Here is a 19,087-nt window from a genome sequence, read left to right as displayed (position 1 = left end):
TGGCATGAATAAATGGCAGCGGCATATGTTTTTATCGTGCTATAAGCCAAATTCCTGTCCAGCAACAGCTGGAGGAATGACAGCACGTGAGGCAGGGGACACGTAACGGGGTCCAAGCCTTTCCCTACACACCAACGCTGGAACGCTGTCCATTTGGCTGTGTAAGACGCCCTGGTGGACGCGGCCCTAGACCCCTGAATAGTACTCACAACATCTTGAGAGAGGCCAAGCCTCTCTAAGTGTTCCCGCTCAGGGGCCATGCCCACAAACGTTGGCCTAACATTGGGTGACTGTGGATCGCTCCCTCCACCTGGGAGAGAGCATCCCCCCGCCACGGAATTTCCCACGGTCTCCCTGACAGCATCCGCTGTATGCAGGGGAACCAGGATGCTCCCGTGCGCTCCGGGGCTATTAAGACCGCTATCAGCCGCTCCTCCTGCACTCGGTACAGGAACCGAGGGATCAGAGGGACTGGTGGGAAAGCGTACAGTAACACCTTGGGCCAAGGTCTGTGTGCGAACGCGTCCACCCCCAGAGGGGGGTGATCCTGCCTTCTCAGGGAGAACCAGAGAGCACATTGCGCGTTCCCGCGTGCAGCGAACAGATCTACCTCCGCTCTTCCGAACCTGCTCCATACCTGGGAGACCAGCTCGGGGTGGAGGCTCCAGTTCCCTTGTCGAGGACCTCCTCTGGACATGAGGTCTGCCCCTCTGTTCAGCTCGCCGGGAATATATACTGCTCTGACAGAGAGTACGTGTGTGCGCGCCCAGCACAACAGCCTCCTGGCTGTGTCCAGCAGCTGCGCTGATCTTACACCTCCCTGACGATTTATGTATGCTGCTGCTGCCTTGTTGTCCGTTCGAATCAACACATGATGATTCCACAGCAACGGGGCGAAGTGCCGGATTACTTTCCATATGGCGAGTAATTCCAGCGCGTTTATATGAAGGGACATGTGAGGCGGCCACTGTCCCCCTACTGCCTGCGACATGCATGTTCCTCCCCACCCTGAGAGCGATGCGTCTGTGAACACCGAGGTGTGTGACGTCACTCTGCCGAGGGGAACCCCCACTGACAGGACGTGGGGATTTTTCCATTAGGTCAGATCTAAACCTACGGACAGAGGAATGTACACCATGCATCTCTTCTGACGCACGGGGTCGATGCGCAGGCGAATAAACCATCTCTGAAGTCTCCTCATGTAAAGGAGACCCAGGGGGATCACCACGTGACCAGCTGACATCCTGCCCAACAGCTGCATCACGGAGAGGGCTGTCACCACCCTGCCGGGTGTGACGCGCCCGAGGAGAGCTGTCAGATCCTCCACTCTCCGCTGTGAGAGTCGTGCTCTCATGCGGGCTGAGTTGAATTCCACCCCCAGATATATGATAACCTGGGAGGGAAGAGGACAGCTCTTCTCCCAATTGATTATGAAACCCAGGCTTGACAGGTGAGATACAAGTTGTACCGTCTGTAAAGCAGCTTAAAATAACACTCTCATCCCTCTTCTGCGTAGCGGCTCCAGCGCCGTCTCTACACACTTTGAAAAAGTGCGTGGAGCCAGAGAATATCCGAACGGCAGTCGATTGAACTGGTACGCTATTCCCTGGAATGAAAAACGCAGGAATTTCCTGTGTTTTGGGATGATGGTTATGTGGAAGTAAGCATCCTTCAGGTCTATGGAGGTGCACCAATCTCCCTGGTGAACACACTCCATTACCTGTTTGATTGTCAGCATATGAAACGGTCTTTTCATTATCACCCAGTTGAATGCTGACAGATCTAGGATGGGTCTCATCCCCCCGGTCTTTTTCGGGATAAGAAAATAACGGGAGAAAAACCCCCGATTTTCTTTCCCCTGAGGAACCCTGGAAATTGCTTTCTTTAACAGGAGTTTCCGCAGCTCTGACTGGAGCGCAAGACACTGTTCTTGGGATGACAGGAGCGTTTCCTGAATCCCCTCGAACTGCGGGGGGGGTAAGGCAAATTGCAGAGAGTACCCTCTGCTGATCAGCCTGCTCATCCATCCGTCCATTAAACATAGCCGCCTCCACTCTGAGCACCGCTCTGAGAGCGGGCGTACCTGTTTTTGTTGTGTTGTGGTAGTCATGGTGACAAGCCATGCCAGAGCCCTTGCCGCCGTTGCCCATGAAGCAACCCAAGGGGGGCCCCGCCCTAAAGGGCTTTGAAGGGGTCTCCACACGCTGCATCACATACCGGCTCTCAACCTGTCTCTGTTTAGGAGAAGACTCATCAACAGGACCCTGAGGCGGGTTTATGCTCCAACTCGTGGAGGTGTGTGCAGTGCTATTCACCTCGTGCGTAATAGCCGCGCTAGGCTTAATACGACTGTGTGTAGGCACAACTGGAACAGAGAAAAAACTGCGCTGCTTGTTACCCGAAAGGATAGAAGTAGCCGGTTTAAATGTCAAGCCCTGTTGTCTTTTAACCGACTGGTTAAATACCGCAGGCTTATACAGCGAGCCTTGCTGTTTTCTAACCGACAGATTAGAAACAGCTGGCTCAAACGGCGAGTCCTTCTGTCTTTTACCCGAAAAGGAAAAAACAGATGGAATATGCAACAAGTCCCGCTGCCTTTTAACCAATAGATTAATGGCAGCCGGCCTGACTAGTGTGGGGGACATGTGAGACACAGTTGCTACAGACACACTGTTGCTCCGCGGCAGATTTCATAGACTCCACCATGGTGTGGAACTGTGGCCCAAACAGTCCGTCCGGACTGACTGGCGCCTCCAGCAGCTCCTTTCCTGCACCCTCCGGTATATTCCCCTGCTGTAGCCAGAGGTACCGTTGAACCTGTGTCGCCCATGTCGCAATCCGCGCCTGCGAGACTGCGACTGCTGCGCACAGGGTAAGTGCAGTACTAGCCGCCTTACCTATCTCCTCAGCCTCCACTGAGGACATGGTTTTAGACTGCTCTGACATTTCCACCATGGAATTTGACAGCAACGCTATATTGTTTGCCGCCGCCGACGCCTGGAACGCACACTGATGCATGCGGTCAGTCTGTCGGGCGACAAACCGATCTTTGGCGGCAGCCAACATGGGTTGCCGTCCGGAAACCGTGTTGGCCTGCCTAGCCCCAAAGAATGCCGTGAGGTTCGGCTCTAGAGGAGGCACGGTCGGGAAATTCACGTCCGTGAATCCCTCCACTCTCGTGAGGGGCACGTATGTCCCTATCGGAGCTTTCATTGCTCCAGGGTCCGTCGCTGCCCCCTCCTGGTACTTCCTTATGGCCGGGAAGCGTGGCCAGATCGGGTCAGTCCTAACCCTGTGCACCCGGGAGAACACCCCGGACATATCATCCGGCGGTGAGCTCTCCTGAGCTAGGGGAACAGGGAGATTTCTCCAGGCGGCCGCCTTAGATATAATCTCCGGAAGTTCTAGGAGGATCCCACCGATCGATGGCAACGCCGTGGCGCCGGAGATAGGGATCACTGGGACGTACACCGGCCCTGCACCGGGCCCCATACCTGTCTCCTCCGTCCGGAGGGGAGAGATGATGGGGGAATCACCCGGTGATCCCTGAATGGAGGGGACGTAGTCGTCCGACTCGTGCCCTCCACTCGGATCCAGGAAATCAAGGGCTTTGTCCCCGGAGTACTCCTCCTGGACGTGCCAATCGTCCTCGGCGGCCGCAGCAGCGAGAGCGTCCGCTCTCTGCTGTCTGAGGGCCAGCGGGAGACGGGCACAATGCGAGCAAGACACCCCGGGATTGAGAGCAGCGTTCGCATGCTCTAATCCCAGGCAGGACTCACACTGTGAGTGCCTGTCAAAACTCATAATGTAGCCCGTTCCGCATACGAGGCAATCCCTGACACAGCCTTGACTTTCCTGTCCAGTCTCCATTTTACCGGAAAACAGAAGCTTTTTAGGAGGAATGCTTGTGTTACGGTAAGTAGCTCTTAACAGAACTGTTTTTGCCTGACAATGCTTCTGCAACGGAGTGCTGAAGAAAAGTGGGAGTAGATAGTAGGGCCTACTTCCTATTTATACGGAAGTGAGCCCGGAGGTGGGGCCCACGTCATAGGTGGGCGTGGATTAAATCTGTCAGTGCTGCACACGTGCAGGAGGGATTACCCAATAGCGATAGCCTTAGAGGGCGAAGCCTTATACGATATCGAACCTTTCTAGCCATAACCCCATAACCGGGTAGAAGAGATCAATTCTTGGCTTGCTCTTCCTGTTGTCATCTGAGGTCTTCTCCTATTGGCCGGCGTCGTCGAGGGGCGGGTCCAATGCAATTCCTGCCTTTTTCTGTTGCTAAATTACATCATTCTGGTGTCTGTGGTTATTTAAACATTCCCTAATAAACGTTATTCAGCGTCAATAAATTAGTGCTAATCCCAGTGTGTTTAGTGTACAACATGACATGTCATTTCACCTTCAATTCACGATTTGAAAAGGTAGCATTTCGCCACATGCTAATGCTAACCGGAAATGAAGAATTTTCAGAATAAAAGTGTTAAGTTAATAGTGTGAACTTCCGGTTTTTCAGAATAAAACTGATTTAAATTAAATAGTATATTTAATTCAAATTACGCCATATCAACATTGATTTTAATTTCTAACAGTTTCCACTCAGTGTACCGGCCCCATAAAATCGAGGTTCTTAGCGGGCCAACAACCAGGCTGAGTCGGGCTGAGTATGCTAAACTAGAGAGAGAATCGCTGGCAAGGGGACCACAACTACAACAAAATGAACATATTTGACCGTGATTTAATTGTAATACACGTTTCAAAATGATGCCGAAGTAACAACATCCTGATACCGGTTAGTAAAAACCATGAATTAATGCTTTGACTAGTCTGCAGACAGACGGCAGGCAAAAAACCTTTTAGAATGTGTGTTGTCTAAATGGAGATCGGCTAAGCTAACGCAGTATATGCTCTGACCGTCCACACTTTGTTGTTTATACATATCAGACAATGATACTACAGATTATTCAATTATTAATTAAATATTTCGTTTTGTTACTGCATTCATTTGTATAGTACTGTATCATGTCTGTATCATCTTTTGTTTAATTTGTTCTTTTTTTGGTTTTACACGCTCGAAAAAAATAAATAAACTAAACTAAACACTCACAACAACGGCCTATACAGACATAAATAAACCAGCGACTGTATTCGCCATGACAATTATTTTTATGTTCACACAAATAATTATGAGACATATCTATGCCCATATGACACAGACAGTCTATGGTTAGTACTTGTTTAACTTTTGTCTAGTTTCTGAACAGATATGAGGAGCTGTGTGCTAACAGCTAACGGCTGTGTTGTTTTTCTGGGCTTCTCATTGAAGATGACGTCACGGCTCCGCCTACACTGCGTTACTATGCTACCACAGTTCCTAAACTGTAATGGAAATGCACCATAAAGTGAGCCAGTCCTAACAAGGCCTAACGAGGCCGAGCCATACCGAGCGAGGCCGAGCGAAGCTGTGTAGTGGAAATGCACCATTTGTGTCTCTATAAACCTGTTATGTTCTCTTTGTAGTCTGTTTGAGTCTCTTCCTGGTCCCTATTAGTAAACATTTTGTAGGTGAAGGCCAAAAGGGGGCTATGGTTGGCCAGTTGAGTAATCCATCCAAGAAGATTGTCAAACACCAATATGACATCTTTCAGTTTAAACTACAATATTCCACCACTTAATGCACCAAATTTAAAAATTCATATTTTCTCTTTCCTTCCTGTGTTCAAACAAGGATTTTTTTTGTATTTTCTGCATCCCATAGTACATTATTTTTCAACTAAACAAAGAAAGTGGTCTACTGTTTGTCTGTTGGAATCCTAGGTGTGAGACGGAGGAGATTACCACCCTGCGTCTGGAGCAGCAGGTGGCTGTGCTCAGGGAGTCCAAGTGGAAGGCAGACCAGAGCAGCACCACCCTGCAGGCAGACCTCCGTCACTCCATGAAGGATCTGCAGGAGATGCACCGGGACTTTGAGGTCACTAAATGTGCTGACATCTTTTTTATTCTTCTTCTTTTTTCTTCCAAATCACCTCTCTCTCTTTCTTTCTGATGGTGTTATCGCATAAGTATGCAGTCTCACACAGGCCTTCTCTGTAGAGTGGTGCATAATGAGTCCTAAAACCTGGAAATAATTTCTTTTTTTTGCGTTTTACCATTTCTGGTCCCCTTGTTTCGAAGTCAACATTTCTGGAATGTTGTTGTGGTTAGAAGCCTGAAATAAGGTCTGTTGTTAAAATAAGCTTACGAGAGTTTTACTTTCAGTGAATACTCCACTGTTGGATGTCTAAATCCTCTATGTGTCATACAAATGGCGGTTGCTAACAAGTAAACTAATACATGTCATCAAGCATTAGCCGCCTATAACTTGGCTTTGCGTTAGCTATTTACTTCTGGTGATTGCATTTGTTTCAACAATCACTAAGTGGTGTTAATATATAGAGATTATCCTGTTGAACAAAAAGTCATCATAAACACGTGTTTGCCACAAAAACTTTTCTGGAATATTCCAAAAACCGATGGAAAAATCCCATTTTCTTTTATTGAGGGATCGTTGCAATGCTAACTATCAAGTTGGCCTACAAAAATAGATAGCACTGCACCACTCTAGTATATTGCACCCTGTGTTACCCAGGCGATAAATACAAAATGTAAAACTACAATTATAGCCTGATTTTTAAGTCCATGTATTTTCATAAAAATGGGAGAAATGTATTACATTTATAGAAATAAGATTCCATTTATAGCCCCTACTAGAGTTGAAACGTTTACTTGGTGGAGGTTTGTTGTGGAAGTGGCCGACAGAGGCGTTAGGTCATTGTAATCATTAGCTATGTAGTCAAGCTTAAGTTAGAATCTTTATCTTTTCTACTGAGGAGTTGTACATAGTGAGAGACATTCTCTTGCGATTTAATTCCTGAGCCAGCAGTGAATAGATCAAACACCTTGTTTGAGGAGTACTTTGAACAAAAGTTCAGTTAATGTTCCATTACATTAGGATTAGGTTTGCAGGTGTAAAAAATTACCTGCATAATAATCCCTTTTTAAATTCATTTTAAAATATCTGATGGTTTATCATACTTGTTCAGTCATTCATGAGCATCAATACATATTGCAATTATTTCAATTACTTTTTATATAGCACCATCATCAGGTCATCCATTAATTCTGTTTAAGAGCAGATTCTACACTCAAGACATTCCTATGATTCTCACTCGTACTTAATGTTTGATTAGTAAATGCTAGCATGCTAACACCCTAGCATTTAAGGAAAGGCAAGTATGTATATGACTTTTGCTTTACAAAAAAAACATAAAAACATTTAGATACAGTGCAACAATAACATATATCTTTTAATTTAAATACATCTGAAAACAGATCCTTGAAACAAAATTGCTTCCAATGGCATGGCCAACGGTGTGAGTGTGTGTGCTACTCTCCCAGATCATGTGCACCTTGTATGGCCTCTGGAGTGTTAGATTGTGAATGCTGACTTTACCTTTTACCTGCCAACTGAATCACTGTGAAGGAAGAAGCGTTCATAACATCTGGGAGGCTGCTGCTCACTTGTTGGAGGGTGTAGTTTCGTAGAAAGAAATAGTTCCTACCTCACAGCAAGTTCTGTGGATCATTGTCATTCACTGGGTCATGATTTCTACATAGCATGTGTGTATAGTTCCGAGCTAGCTTGCTTTTGGTTATAAATGTGAGCACAGAGACTTAGGGGGGAAATTGAATGATGAGGATGATGAAGATAATATGAATGAGATACTAACGCTGTGAAGATGTGTGGAAGCAAGCTTTTGTATCGCCCCTCTTGATCCCACTGAGTTGAATAACTATCGTCCTATCTCAAATATTTCTGTGTTATCAAAGATTCTTGAGTCCCTAGTTTCTACTCAGCTAAAACTTTTTTAAAATTCACACAACATCCTTAACCATATGCAATCTGGATTCAGATCAAAGCACAGTACTGTGACTGCCATTCTGAAAGTCTTAGACGATATTAAGGCTGCCTTGGATAAAAAATGTGTTTGTGTTGCATTCTTTATTGACCTAGCCAAAGCATTTGACACTGTAGATCCCCACATTATGTCTAATGTTATGTTGATGCCTCGTTTAGTTCTAAATTTTTCTAACCGACCGTATTCAATGCGTCAGGTTGGGTAGTACTGTCTCTGACCCTGTCACCTTGGAGAAGGGAGTTCCACAGGGCTCTATGGGGCCCTTGCTCTTTTTATTATATGTAAACAATATTTGTAATCAGATGCAATTTTCTACCTATCATATGTATGCTGATGACACTATTGTATACTCATGTGCCCCTTCTCTGGTTAGGGCCATTTCCAATTTAAAACTGCTATTGAACAGTAAGAAAACCAAACCAATGCTCTTTGCTCCCAAGTCAGCGTCCTCTTGCCTTTACATTGACACCCTTCAATCAATCAATCAATGTTTATTTATATAGCCCAATATCACACATGTTACATTTGTCTCAGTGGACTTCACAGTTTGTACAGAATATCAGTGTGACAATACGACACCCTCTGTCCTTAGACCCTCACATCGTACAAGGAAAAACTTCCAGAGAAAACCCACAGTTTAAAGGGAAAAATGGGAGAAACCTCAGGGAGAGCAACAGAGGAGGGATCCCTCTCCCAGGACGGACAGACGTGCAATAGATGCCGTGTGTAAATTGAAAAGATAATACATTTGCAACATAGGTAGTCCAAATGTTTGGAAATGCATGTGTGTATAATAGGAAGATGAATCCACGAGGATATCCATCCAGGACTTATGATCCAGGACCACAGCCACGACTCAAGATCCAGGACTCGCGATCCATGACACAGGTCCGCAGGATCATCCATGACTCCGGATCCCGGCGTATATAGACACCAAAAAGAAAGAAATTTGGGCAAGCTGGGTTAAACGGAACATGAGAGTACACAGGTATAGACAGAGAGAAGGAAGAAGTAAGATGTCCCCCGACAAACTAAGCCGATATCAGCAAAACTAGGGGCTGAATCTAATCAGCCCTAACTATAAGCTTTATCAAAAAGGAAGGTCTTAAGCGCACTCTTAAAAACGGATAGGGTGTCTGCCGCCCGAACACAAACTGGAAGCTGATTCCACAAAAGTGGAGCTTGATAAGGAAAGGCTCTGGCTCCCATTGTACTTTTAGAGACTCTAGGAACAACCAACAACCCTGCATTCTTGGAACGCAATGCCCTAGTAGGACAATAGGGTATAATGAGTTCTTTAAGGTAAGATGGCGCCTGCCCATTAAGGGCTTTGTAGGCGAGAAGAAGAATTTTAAATTCTATCCTGTGTTCTATAGGGAGCCAGTGTAAAGCAGCCAGAACAGGAGTAATGTGGTCCCTTTTCCTAACTCTGGTTAGTACACGAGCTGCAGCATTTTGAATCAACTGAAGCGACTTGACTGACTTCTTGGTACACCCTGATAATAAGGAGTTACAATAATCCAGCCTTGAAGTAACAAATGCATGGACTAGTTTCTCTGCATCGTTTTGAGGCAAGATATGCCTGATTTTTGCAATGTTACGTAGATGGAAGTAGGCGGTCCTTGAAATTGATTTTATGTGGGTGTTAAAGGATAAATCCTGATCAAATATAACACCAAGATTCCTTACAGTCTCACTGGAGGCCAAATTAATGCCATCCATAGTTAGTATATCTTTAGATAATTTGTTTCAGAGATTCTTCGGGCCAAGTACAATAACTTCAGTTTTGGTCGTGTTTAACATAAAAAAATGTAAGGTCATCCACGTTTTTAAGTCCTTGAGGCAGTCTTGAATTTTATTTAGATGATTAATTTCATCAGGCTTGATTGATAAATATAGTTGAGTATCATCCGCATAACAATGAAAGTTTACAGAATGATTCCTTATAATATTGCCTAACGGAAGCATATATAGTGTGAACAAAATAGGTCCAAGCACTGAGCCCTGTGGCACTCCATGGCTAACTTTGGTTTGCATGGAAGATTCATCGTTGACACGTACAAACTGAGAGCGTTCAGATAGATAGGACCTAAACCAGCCTAAAGCAGTTCCCTGTATGCCAACTAAGTGCTCTAGTCTTTGCAATAGGATATCATGGTCGATAGTATCAAATGCAGCACTAAGATCGAGCAAGACAAGAATAGAGACAAGTCCCTTGTCTGAGGCTATTAGAATGTCATTTGTGACTTTAACCAGAGCTGTCTCTGTGCTATGATGTGTTCTAAAGCCAGACTGAAAATCTTCAAATAAATCATAGTTTTTTAAATAATCACACAGCTGTTTTGCGACTGCTTTCTCAAGAATATTTGAGAGGAACGGAAGATTAGAAATAGGTCTATAGTTGGCTAAAACCTCTGGATCAAAGTTGTGCTATTTAAGAAGCGGTTTTATCACTGCTACTTTGAATGATTGTGGAACATAGCCTGATAATAAAGACATATTCATAATATTTAATAAAGAAGTGCTAATTAATGGAAAAACTTATTTTAACAGCTTAGTTGGAATCGGGTCTAAGATACACGTTGATGGTTTAGAAGAGAGAATCATTGAATTTAATTGTTCAAGGTTTATGGCTGAAAAGCATTCTAGTTTACTATCTAGTGTAATATTAGAACTTACGTTTCCGGGAGCTGTTGATAACACTATATTGGTCAAAGGCAAGAGGTCATTGATTTTGTTTCTAAGAGTAACAATTTTATCGTTAAAAAAGCACATAAAATCATTACTACTGAGTGCTATGGGAATAGAAGGCTCCGTTGAGTTTGTCGATACATACAAATATTTGGGGTTTTGGTGTGACAGAAATCTAAACTTTAAACACGACATTTAAGTTCTAACTAAGAAACTGAAATTCACTCTTGGCTTCCTTTATAGACTTAAATGTTGTTTTTCAACTTCTTCCCGTAAAAGATTGGTCTCTGGCTTACTCCTGTCCCAGCTTGACTACGGTGATACGATCTATAGATTTGCCTGTCCCACTGTTTTGGCCAAACTTGACCCGCTCTACCATGCTTCACTGCGTTATATATCAAATGCACCCTATAGGACTCATCATTGCAAACTGTATAGCCTAAATGGATGGTCCTCACTTAGTATGCGTAGGATGTAGCATTGGTTTTTATTAATGTATAAAGCCATTTTTGGTAAGCTTCTACTCTACATATGTTCCAGATTTGCCCCAATTTGTGACTCTTACAACCTCAGATCCAGTGCCTGGATACGGTTCCAGGTTCCTGCTGTGCGGACTGAGGCTGGAAAAAGGAGTCTGTTTCATTATGGTCCTTGGTCTTGGAATGACCTTCAATCACGCCTCAAACTGAGGGCACTTGTCCCTATAGCCTGTTTTAAATTGAAGTTGTCTGAAGTCCTTACCACCAGCTGCTCTTGAAGTAATAAGTAGTACCTTTCTTACTGTCCCAAATGTGCACAATGTAGTGACTGCTTTTCGTTTTTTTTGTTTTGTTTACTTAGTTGTGTTCTCTGCATTGTATATCTGTGTTATGTATGTGCCTTCTTGGCCAGGTCAGCATTGTAAATGAGATTTTATCTCAATGCTTTATGTCTGGTTGAATAAAGGTTAAAAAAAGAAATAAAAAAAGATGTGTGCTTCACAGTGTCTAACAATTCCTCGTCCCTTTACTCTGATCTCATCCACCCCTCCTCTCTCCCCTCTCTTCTACAGCCCCTCCATTTTTCTATTCCTGCTGACTAACATTCACCTCCCTCACTTCAAGTGTCTTTTCACACACACACACACACACACACACACACACACACACACACACACACACACACACACACACACACACACACACACACACACACACACACACACACACACACACACACACACACACACACACACACACACACACACACACACAAAGGGCTAATAAAAAAAGGTATTTTCTCTTGCCTCTCCTCTGCATTGCGTGGACTGTATCACAGCTCTTGCACCCCCCACGCCACACATAAAACACACATCACTCTTGCTCTTTTTTTCTCTCTCACATCCACCTATCCATTCGCAAACAAGTTTCATCCCCCTCTTTGTCTTGTTTTCCTCTTCTCACTCTTCACATCATTCAGTCATCTCTTTTCTGTCTTTCCCCCACCCCTCTCTCTTTCCCTCCCCCCGCTGTTTGCAGGCAGCCCAGGCTCTGCAGCTGCAGCGGGCCGGCTCCTGCGATCTTCTGTTAGCAGCAGCAGGAGGGGAGGTGGAGGATGGCACAGCGATGGAGCTCATCCAGCTCCTCGACCGAATCAGAGCGCAGTGCGACCGGGGAAGGAGTTCCAGCCTGGGGGCCGGGTCCAATCCGCTCCCTGGCTTCGCTGGGCCCAGCCACTCTGGGGCAGCAGCATCCAGGACACACGGAGGAGTTCTCAGTGAGGTAAGAAGCCCGTCCTGCATCTTATCCTTCGTTTTAAGCTTTTATTATGTTGTCCTGGCCCACTGCCAGCCAGACACACTGTCAGAGGCTGAGGGATGCTTCTTAAATGTTAGCCTTGTTTTTCACTGTGGTGGAAGGCTGCAGGGTTACATGTGTGTGTGTGTGTGTGTGCGTGGGTGGGTGTGTAAGGGGGTGAAAAGTTAGGACGATTCTAAGGGCCCGTGACTGACAGGGGCCCCAAGTCTTTTTAGAACATTAGGAAAAATGTTTAAGTGACCTTTCATCAATCATCAATAATTAACATTAATATAACGTCATAATGAGAATTTACTCACTAAGCTTACGATTCATTTAACTTATTTTCTTCCAAAAGTTAATTATCCAAAGCCTCTGAACACCCCCCTCTATTTATGTCTATTTAATGGTTTGCTCCTGCCTCCAAACGCTGTGCGCAGTGTGCGGAACCGCACTTTCTAGCAGCAGATAGTAAGAGTATGTGAGGAGGGATGCTAGTACTTACGTTTGTGTGTACCATGTCTCAACGACTAACAAAGTCAGGCTTTCAAGAAAGGAGAGAAAGACAAGAGAGAGGGACTAAAGGGTGACAGTATGTCACCCAGTTTTTCAAGAGAAAAGGTGGGTGTGGTCTATGAGTGGTGGAAATTAGTCTGTTAGCTAAGCGTAGTCCATTGTAAATAATAATTTTAATGTTTTGCTGACATTAAGTACTGTTAATATCCTGCCCTCCCATTTGACATTCCTGCCCTCCCCCAATAAACATGTTTTTTTATTATTTATAACATTTACATTTATTTTTATTTATTTTTTTCTTATAAATAAACGGTGAACTTTTATGCTACGATGTATGTGATGTCAGATAGTAACTAAAAATAAAATCGCAGGCCACTCAAATAAATGCATGTGTCTGTTGTGATTTGTGATTCGTCCACTTTTAGACCAATCACAGCGTCACACTCTGCCACCTATTGTGGATTTGTTTATTGTGCATTCTGTAGACTCCCATTTCTGTTTGAATTACAAAATGGACATCAGAAATTGTCTCAAAAGGTCTAAGGATTTATTAAAACGAAATAGCGATGAAAGAACTGCAGCCGATGGTGCTGCTGGCGACCCTGCACCTGCCGTTGCAGCAGCACGCCTTAATGTCACAAGCTTGACCTCGGCAAACCCCGAGGCTGAGTTAGCGAGCCCAAGCCTTGACTCATCAAGGCGGCCGCCACCAACGCTGTCCTCCGAGGCACATCTCCTTGTGCCCCTACCATCACCACCTGCGTTGCCACACCCTGTACCACACCCGCCAGCATCCTCCTCCTCCTCCTCCTCCGTGCCGGTGCCTCCACTACAGACGCTACCGGCTTGCAGCACATCAACAGGTACTATTGGGCCAGAAACCGCTCAAAGACCAACAGCCCCAGATGATCTTGGGGTTAATAAACCCAACCAGGTGAAACTGGATCGTTATCCAGGGAGATTGTTTTCAGGAAAGAAGCACACTTTTGCCACTGCATGGTACAACAACAGACCGTGGCTTGAAGACTCGTTAAAAGCAGATGCAGTCTTTTGTTTCCCCTGTAGACAGTTTAAAGTAAATACGTCTTCATCTGATGCAGCTTTTACTGTCTAAGGTTTTTGCGACTGGAAACATGCATTACATACTGATAAAGGACTGCTAAGGCATGCCGTATCAAACTCTCACATTTCATGTGAGAGTTTGTGGAGAGAGAGACAGATACGCCATGAAACAAATAAGGAAAGGAGTACTTTGGTGCACATCAGCTGGCACGGAACCGTTATTACGTGTCAGCTGTCGTTGATAGCTTTTTTAGCTGTCAACCAACTCCCTCTCAGAGGTGGCCACGATTCAATCCACAGCATGCCCGAGTGCAGTGCATAGGAAAATAAACCATTCCCAAAGCGGGCTAAACAGTTCATCGTCTCCGTCTCTACTATTTCTCTCCGAGTGCAACGATGAGGAAGCTGCCATCCTTAACCAGTGTACCTTGCTTGCGATTTACCAGTGTTTGTGCTGCCACGCACACAATGTTTCAAAAGTGGTTTCTATGGTGCCCTTTATTTGTGTATGTATTTGCGATAAGTGTGCGTCTTTACACAATGCTGTTGGCCTTGCTGTTTGATATATGTTGTGCCGCAGGCCCGCAGCACGTGACGGCTTTGTTTGCCCTCCCATGAAAATCATATGCCCTCCCTTTAGAATTGTTCTGGCGCCGGGTCTGTTAATATCTTCACAGAAGAGGCTGAGGTTTTTCAGTTCACTGCTCTTTTAGCTGACATTTAATAAATGCAGGTACATTTTTAGCAGCTATTCATATAAATCAGTTGTCCCTCCCCCTGGTGCAAGGTCCAACAGATCCATCTTTAGCCTCAGCAGCCCTGTCCCCCCATAAGGCTGTGCAGTCTTGCCATGCTGTCCATTGAAAGCCAGTTGGCTAGAAAGCTGGACTTCAAGGACTTGATCAGTGACTTTGCCTGTAAGAAGGCTAGGCGCTGGGCTCTTGGTGAGTAAGGCTGAGCCAGGGCTCGTAATAACTGTGGTTACTACATTGTGCTTCGTTGGCTTGGCCTGTGCCTGGTGGTGGGGCCCAATGTGATATATTTTCATGGGGCCCAAAATCCCTGTGTGTGTGTGTGTGTGTGTGTGTGTGTGTGTGTGTGTGTGTGTGTGTGTGTGTGTGTGTGTGTGTGTGTGTGTGTGTGTGTGTGTGTGTGTGTGTGTGTGTGTGTGTGTGTGTGTGTGTTTTACTATAACACTAATTTACAATATTGTGTCATGATCAGTTACTGCGTAAACGATCCCTGATCTTCATTAAATATTCATGAGGCAATTTAAAATGTGAGCTTTATCATGCAGAATTGTCCTCTAGTGATAGCATTTCATTTTAAAGTAGGAACTATTTTTAAAAAAGGGTTCCTACTTTCCTACAATTAAAAAAAAAAAAAAAAACATCAGAGAAAAAGGGGCAGTCTTTTATTATCCCAGTGTGCACCAGCACGATAACTTTGGTCTAACATCGAAAATAAAGTGCCTTATAACTGCTGCAAGCTAGCACAGTGCTGAAATTCAATTCAATCTTTATTTCAGACTCAATGTCCATATCACACACAAAATGACAAGATACACATCAATAAATAAGATTAAAAAGCTAAACACAAAACAAATAAAAACAAACAGATAAAAAAAACATAAAATCAGTCCAATTACAGCAAGCCACACATGCTCACTATCTGTATATTAGTCCATGGGCCAGACCAGATTTTGGTACCACTCAGAGTGGCAAAGTCTAGTAACATTTTTTGAAAAGGTACATGTCCATAGATGATATTTTGGTATGATAACCCATCCTAAGTGGTAGCTTTTTGACAGTTATCAGCTCATAAAGTTATCAACCCCCTGCAAAAAATAGGCCTCTAAACGCCGGGGGCATATTTTGTTTTGTGCTCATTTTCAGAACTTTACTCATATGTTATGAGGGCATGTTTGGTAGCATTTTAAAGTGTACAATCCTAGCTTTCATTTAGACCTAGTTTTGGGCCTATCTAAAAAATATAAAGGTCACATGGTCAAAGGTCAAACTGTCTCAACAACATTTTTTCCACTATTTTCGCCTAAACTGTAGTCTTTTTTATAGCACTGTGAAATGTAGGAACAGCACTGACACAAATAACAAAAACTGAAATACTCACAGGACTGTAACAATTCAGGAAATGTTTAATCTTCCCATAATATCCTGCTATGAGGGAGGATATGGGTCTTTAAGTGGAACATGGGCCCAGGCGAGAATTGACAATAACTGCTAATTATTTGGTATTTGTCACAGAGTTTTTATTTAGATTTGCCCTAATCATCACATCCATCATCATCATAGTCCACAGTGAAGACACAACTTCTTCATCCTCCTCCACCCTCTGATTTGTGCATTTTTGAAAACATTGAACATCTGAAGTCAGCGTTAAGAGCGTTAAGGTGGGGTGGGGGTGGTGGGGCATGGTGGGGCGTCAGGTTTTAAATTCTCTTTAAATACTTTTCAAAAAACTTTACAAACATATGGGTTTTTGTTATAATGTTAATAGAAATGTAAGAAGAATCCCTCAGAGTGTAAACACTGAAAAATGAACTATACTGTGTGTGTATCAGACGGCCAAGTGCAGGGGAGTTCCTGTGGTGTGTGTGGGCGGAGGGGCAGTGTTCGGAGGAGGAGGACAGGGAGTGGGAGGTGGCCTCCTTCTGCAGCTCCGCTCTTAGGATCAGCAGCTCCTTCAGCGTCTGATGCACCAGCACCTGGAGCACATGGGGCACAGGAATAAAAACTACAGGAACATTTGCACAATAACTTTTTTCTGTATCCTATATAGATCGATCTTTATCTTTATTCTATTTTATTTTATCTTATTTTATTTAAATCTTTAATTTATCGCTACCTTTTACTATTTTTTGTATCTTACCTGGGGTCTCATGTGGGGGTTGCCCTAATCATCACATCCATCATCATCATCATCATCATCATCATAGTCCACAGTGAAGGCAACTTCTTCATCCTCCTCCACCCTCTGATTTGTGCATTTTTGAAGTTTGCACATTTCTGTGCACTTGAAGTTGTTGGCGAGGCAGGAGCAGCCTGGAAGCCTACAGGTCTTTACACACTTGCAGGCCATGAGCTCCAAGACAGCCTTTGGAGCTGGGAGCCCTCGCATCCAGTCCAACACCAGCATACCTACAGTAAAAGAAGAAGTGTAAGATCCAAGTCACACACTTTCCATGTCTCATCTACTTCACTAAAGAACTGAAATGTACAGAAATTACCTATACTGTTGCAGTGAATTTACTAAAAGCATACCTTTGACGTCTGTTTTCCATCCATAACCTTTTGGCTCTGGTATGCCTGGTTGTCCTTCCAGACATTGCCTCCATACTGCTGCCTGGTAATTTGCGCGCTGTGTATGCAGCTGTAAGCAGTCCCTGCAAGGCGGAAGAAGGCTTGACTCCATTTCACCCCTTTTGGTGCAGAACATCAGGTACCGAAGGTCGTTCACATCACATATGTCGGATGATGGTGCATACATCTGACACACAAAGGATTCCATGGCTCTGTGTAAGTGCTCTGATACATCCCATGATGTTCCCAGGGATTTGAAGCCCTCTTGATATGTCCTGTTTCCTTTAACAAGTTTGAAAGCACAGAGTTTCCCTCTTCCTGCAAAAGCACTCACACTATCACAACCTGTAAAGGCATGGAGACCTACAAGAGCATCACAGAGATCATCTCGATGGAGTTCAGCAAGGGTGCTAATGTTGATGTATCTTGTTCTATTCTGACTCCCACATTTCAGGTACATGGTGCAGTTTATCTTCTTACAGTTCCCTAAGCAAAGGACCATGACATCTGTGTCCTCACTCACAATCACTGTAGTTTTATAGCCATTCTGGCTGGCATGAGCAGCATGTAGGAGCATGCGGGTGTCTGCCTCCTCATGGGAACACTTTAACTCCATCACAACTTTCACATCTTTGTTCTTAAGACAATAGCATGTCTCTCCACATGTTACAAAAAGCTGCTTTTCTTGAAGCTTCACCTGGTTTTCTGGCAGTTTCCACTGGTCCACAATGAACTTGATCAAGGCAGTTTTGCTCTCTGGATTGCTTAAGAGTTTTCTCCACTGCACAACATTATGTCCCGGGGCAATGTTCTTCCATTGAGTGCTACTTGTTGCACCTCGATTGTCTCTCTCAGCATTCTTGATGGATGTTTTCCTGTACACATCAAACACCACATCTATTCGTGTACTCTTTCCTCCTTCATGCAAAGCAAAGTTCAGCACAGACCAGCAATCTCTCCAAAAGTCTTGCCATCACCTTTCAGTTTCTGAACAAGGCTCATTCCATCAATGATGCATGCAGAGAGATTTCCAATATCTTCAACTGCTGATGCTGATTTCTCTAACTCTCTAGCAAGAGCGGCCTTATTGGTCTTTCGCAGCGAACCGTCTGGATTTGAAAGTGACCAAGGCAGTGGACCAAGTGGATGAGCCAGGACATCTTTAATGTGAAGACTTCTACTTTGTGAAACAATTATCATATGCCCAAAGAGATTTCTGTCTGCTTTCAATATCAACTCCTTGTTTTGTTTTTGATTTCCTCTGTCTCTTTTTGTGAGGCTTGAGAATGTCTTCAGATTCTGTTTTTTCATTCTGTCGTGGAATTTGGTTTCTGGTGATTCTTTTTCCAAACGCTCACTTCTGAACTTCTGATATGCTTCCTCTCCAGTATAACTGTCAGCCATTGGCTGTTCAAATTTAAAGGGCTAGGATGCTCAAACCTCCAGAGCTACTGTATGTACTTTGGACTGCTGCTGCTGATATTAGGGCAAAGATGTAAAGAAAACTAAATAAAATCTCTCATGGCCTGCAAGTGTGTGAAGACCTGTAGACTACCAGATTTCTCCTGCCTCACCAACAATCTTGACTGCACGAAAATGTGCAAACTGCAAACATGCACAAATCAGAGGGTTGAGGAGGATGAAGAAGTTGTCTTAACTCTGGACAACAACGATGATGATGATGATGATGATGATGATGATGATGATGATGATGATGATGATGATGATGATGATGATGATGATGATGATGATGATGATGATG

At 44.3% G+C, this 19,087-nt stretch overlaps 1 protein-coding gene across 5 annotated transcripts in view; it reads left to right on the top strand.

Annotated features, from left to right (window-relative positions):
• The window catches only part of krt222 (keratin 222), a 154,614-nt gene that overhangs the window by 34,185 nt on the left and 101,342 nt on the right, over positions 1 to 19,087 (top strand). For all 5 annotated transcript variants that reach the window (XM_079640290.1, XM_079640289.1, XM_079640291.1 and 2 more), the window contains 2 exons: positions 5,821 to 5,974; positions 12,170 to 12,412. In XM_079640290.1, the coding sequence (XP_079496416.1) occupies positions 5,821 to 5,974; positions 12,170 to 12,412 (397 nt within the window). The remainder of the gene's footprint in view (positions 1 to 5,820; positions 5,975 to 12,169; positions 12,413 to 19,087) is intronic.

The sequence above is a fragment of the Notothenia rossii genome, assembly GCF_949606895.1.
Source record: "Notothenia rossii genome assembly, chromosome: 1".
NCBI lineage: Eukaryota > Metazoa > Chordata > Actinopteri > Perciformes > Nototheniidae > Notothenia > Notothenia rossii.
This window is presented reverse-complemented; position numbering and strand designations above follow the sequence as displayed.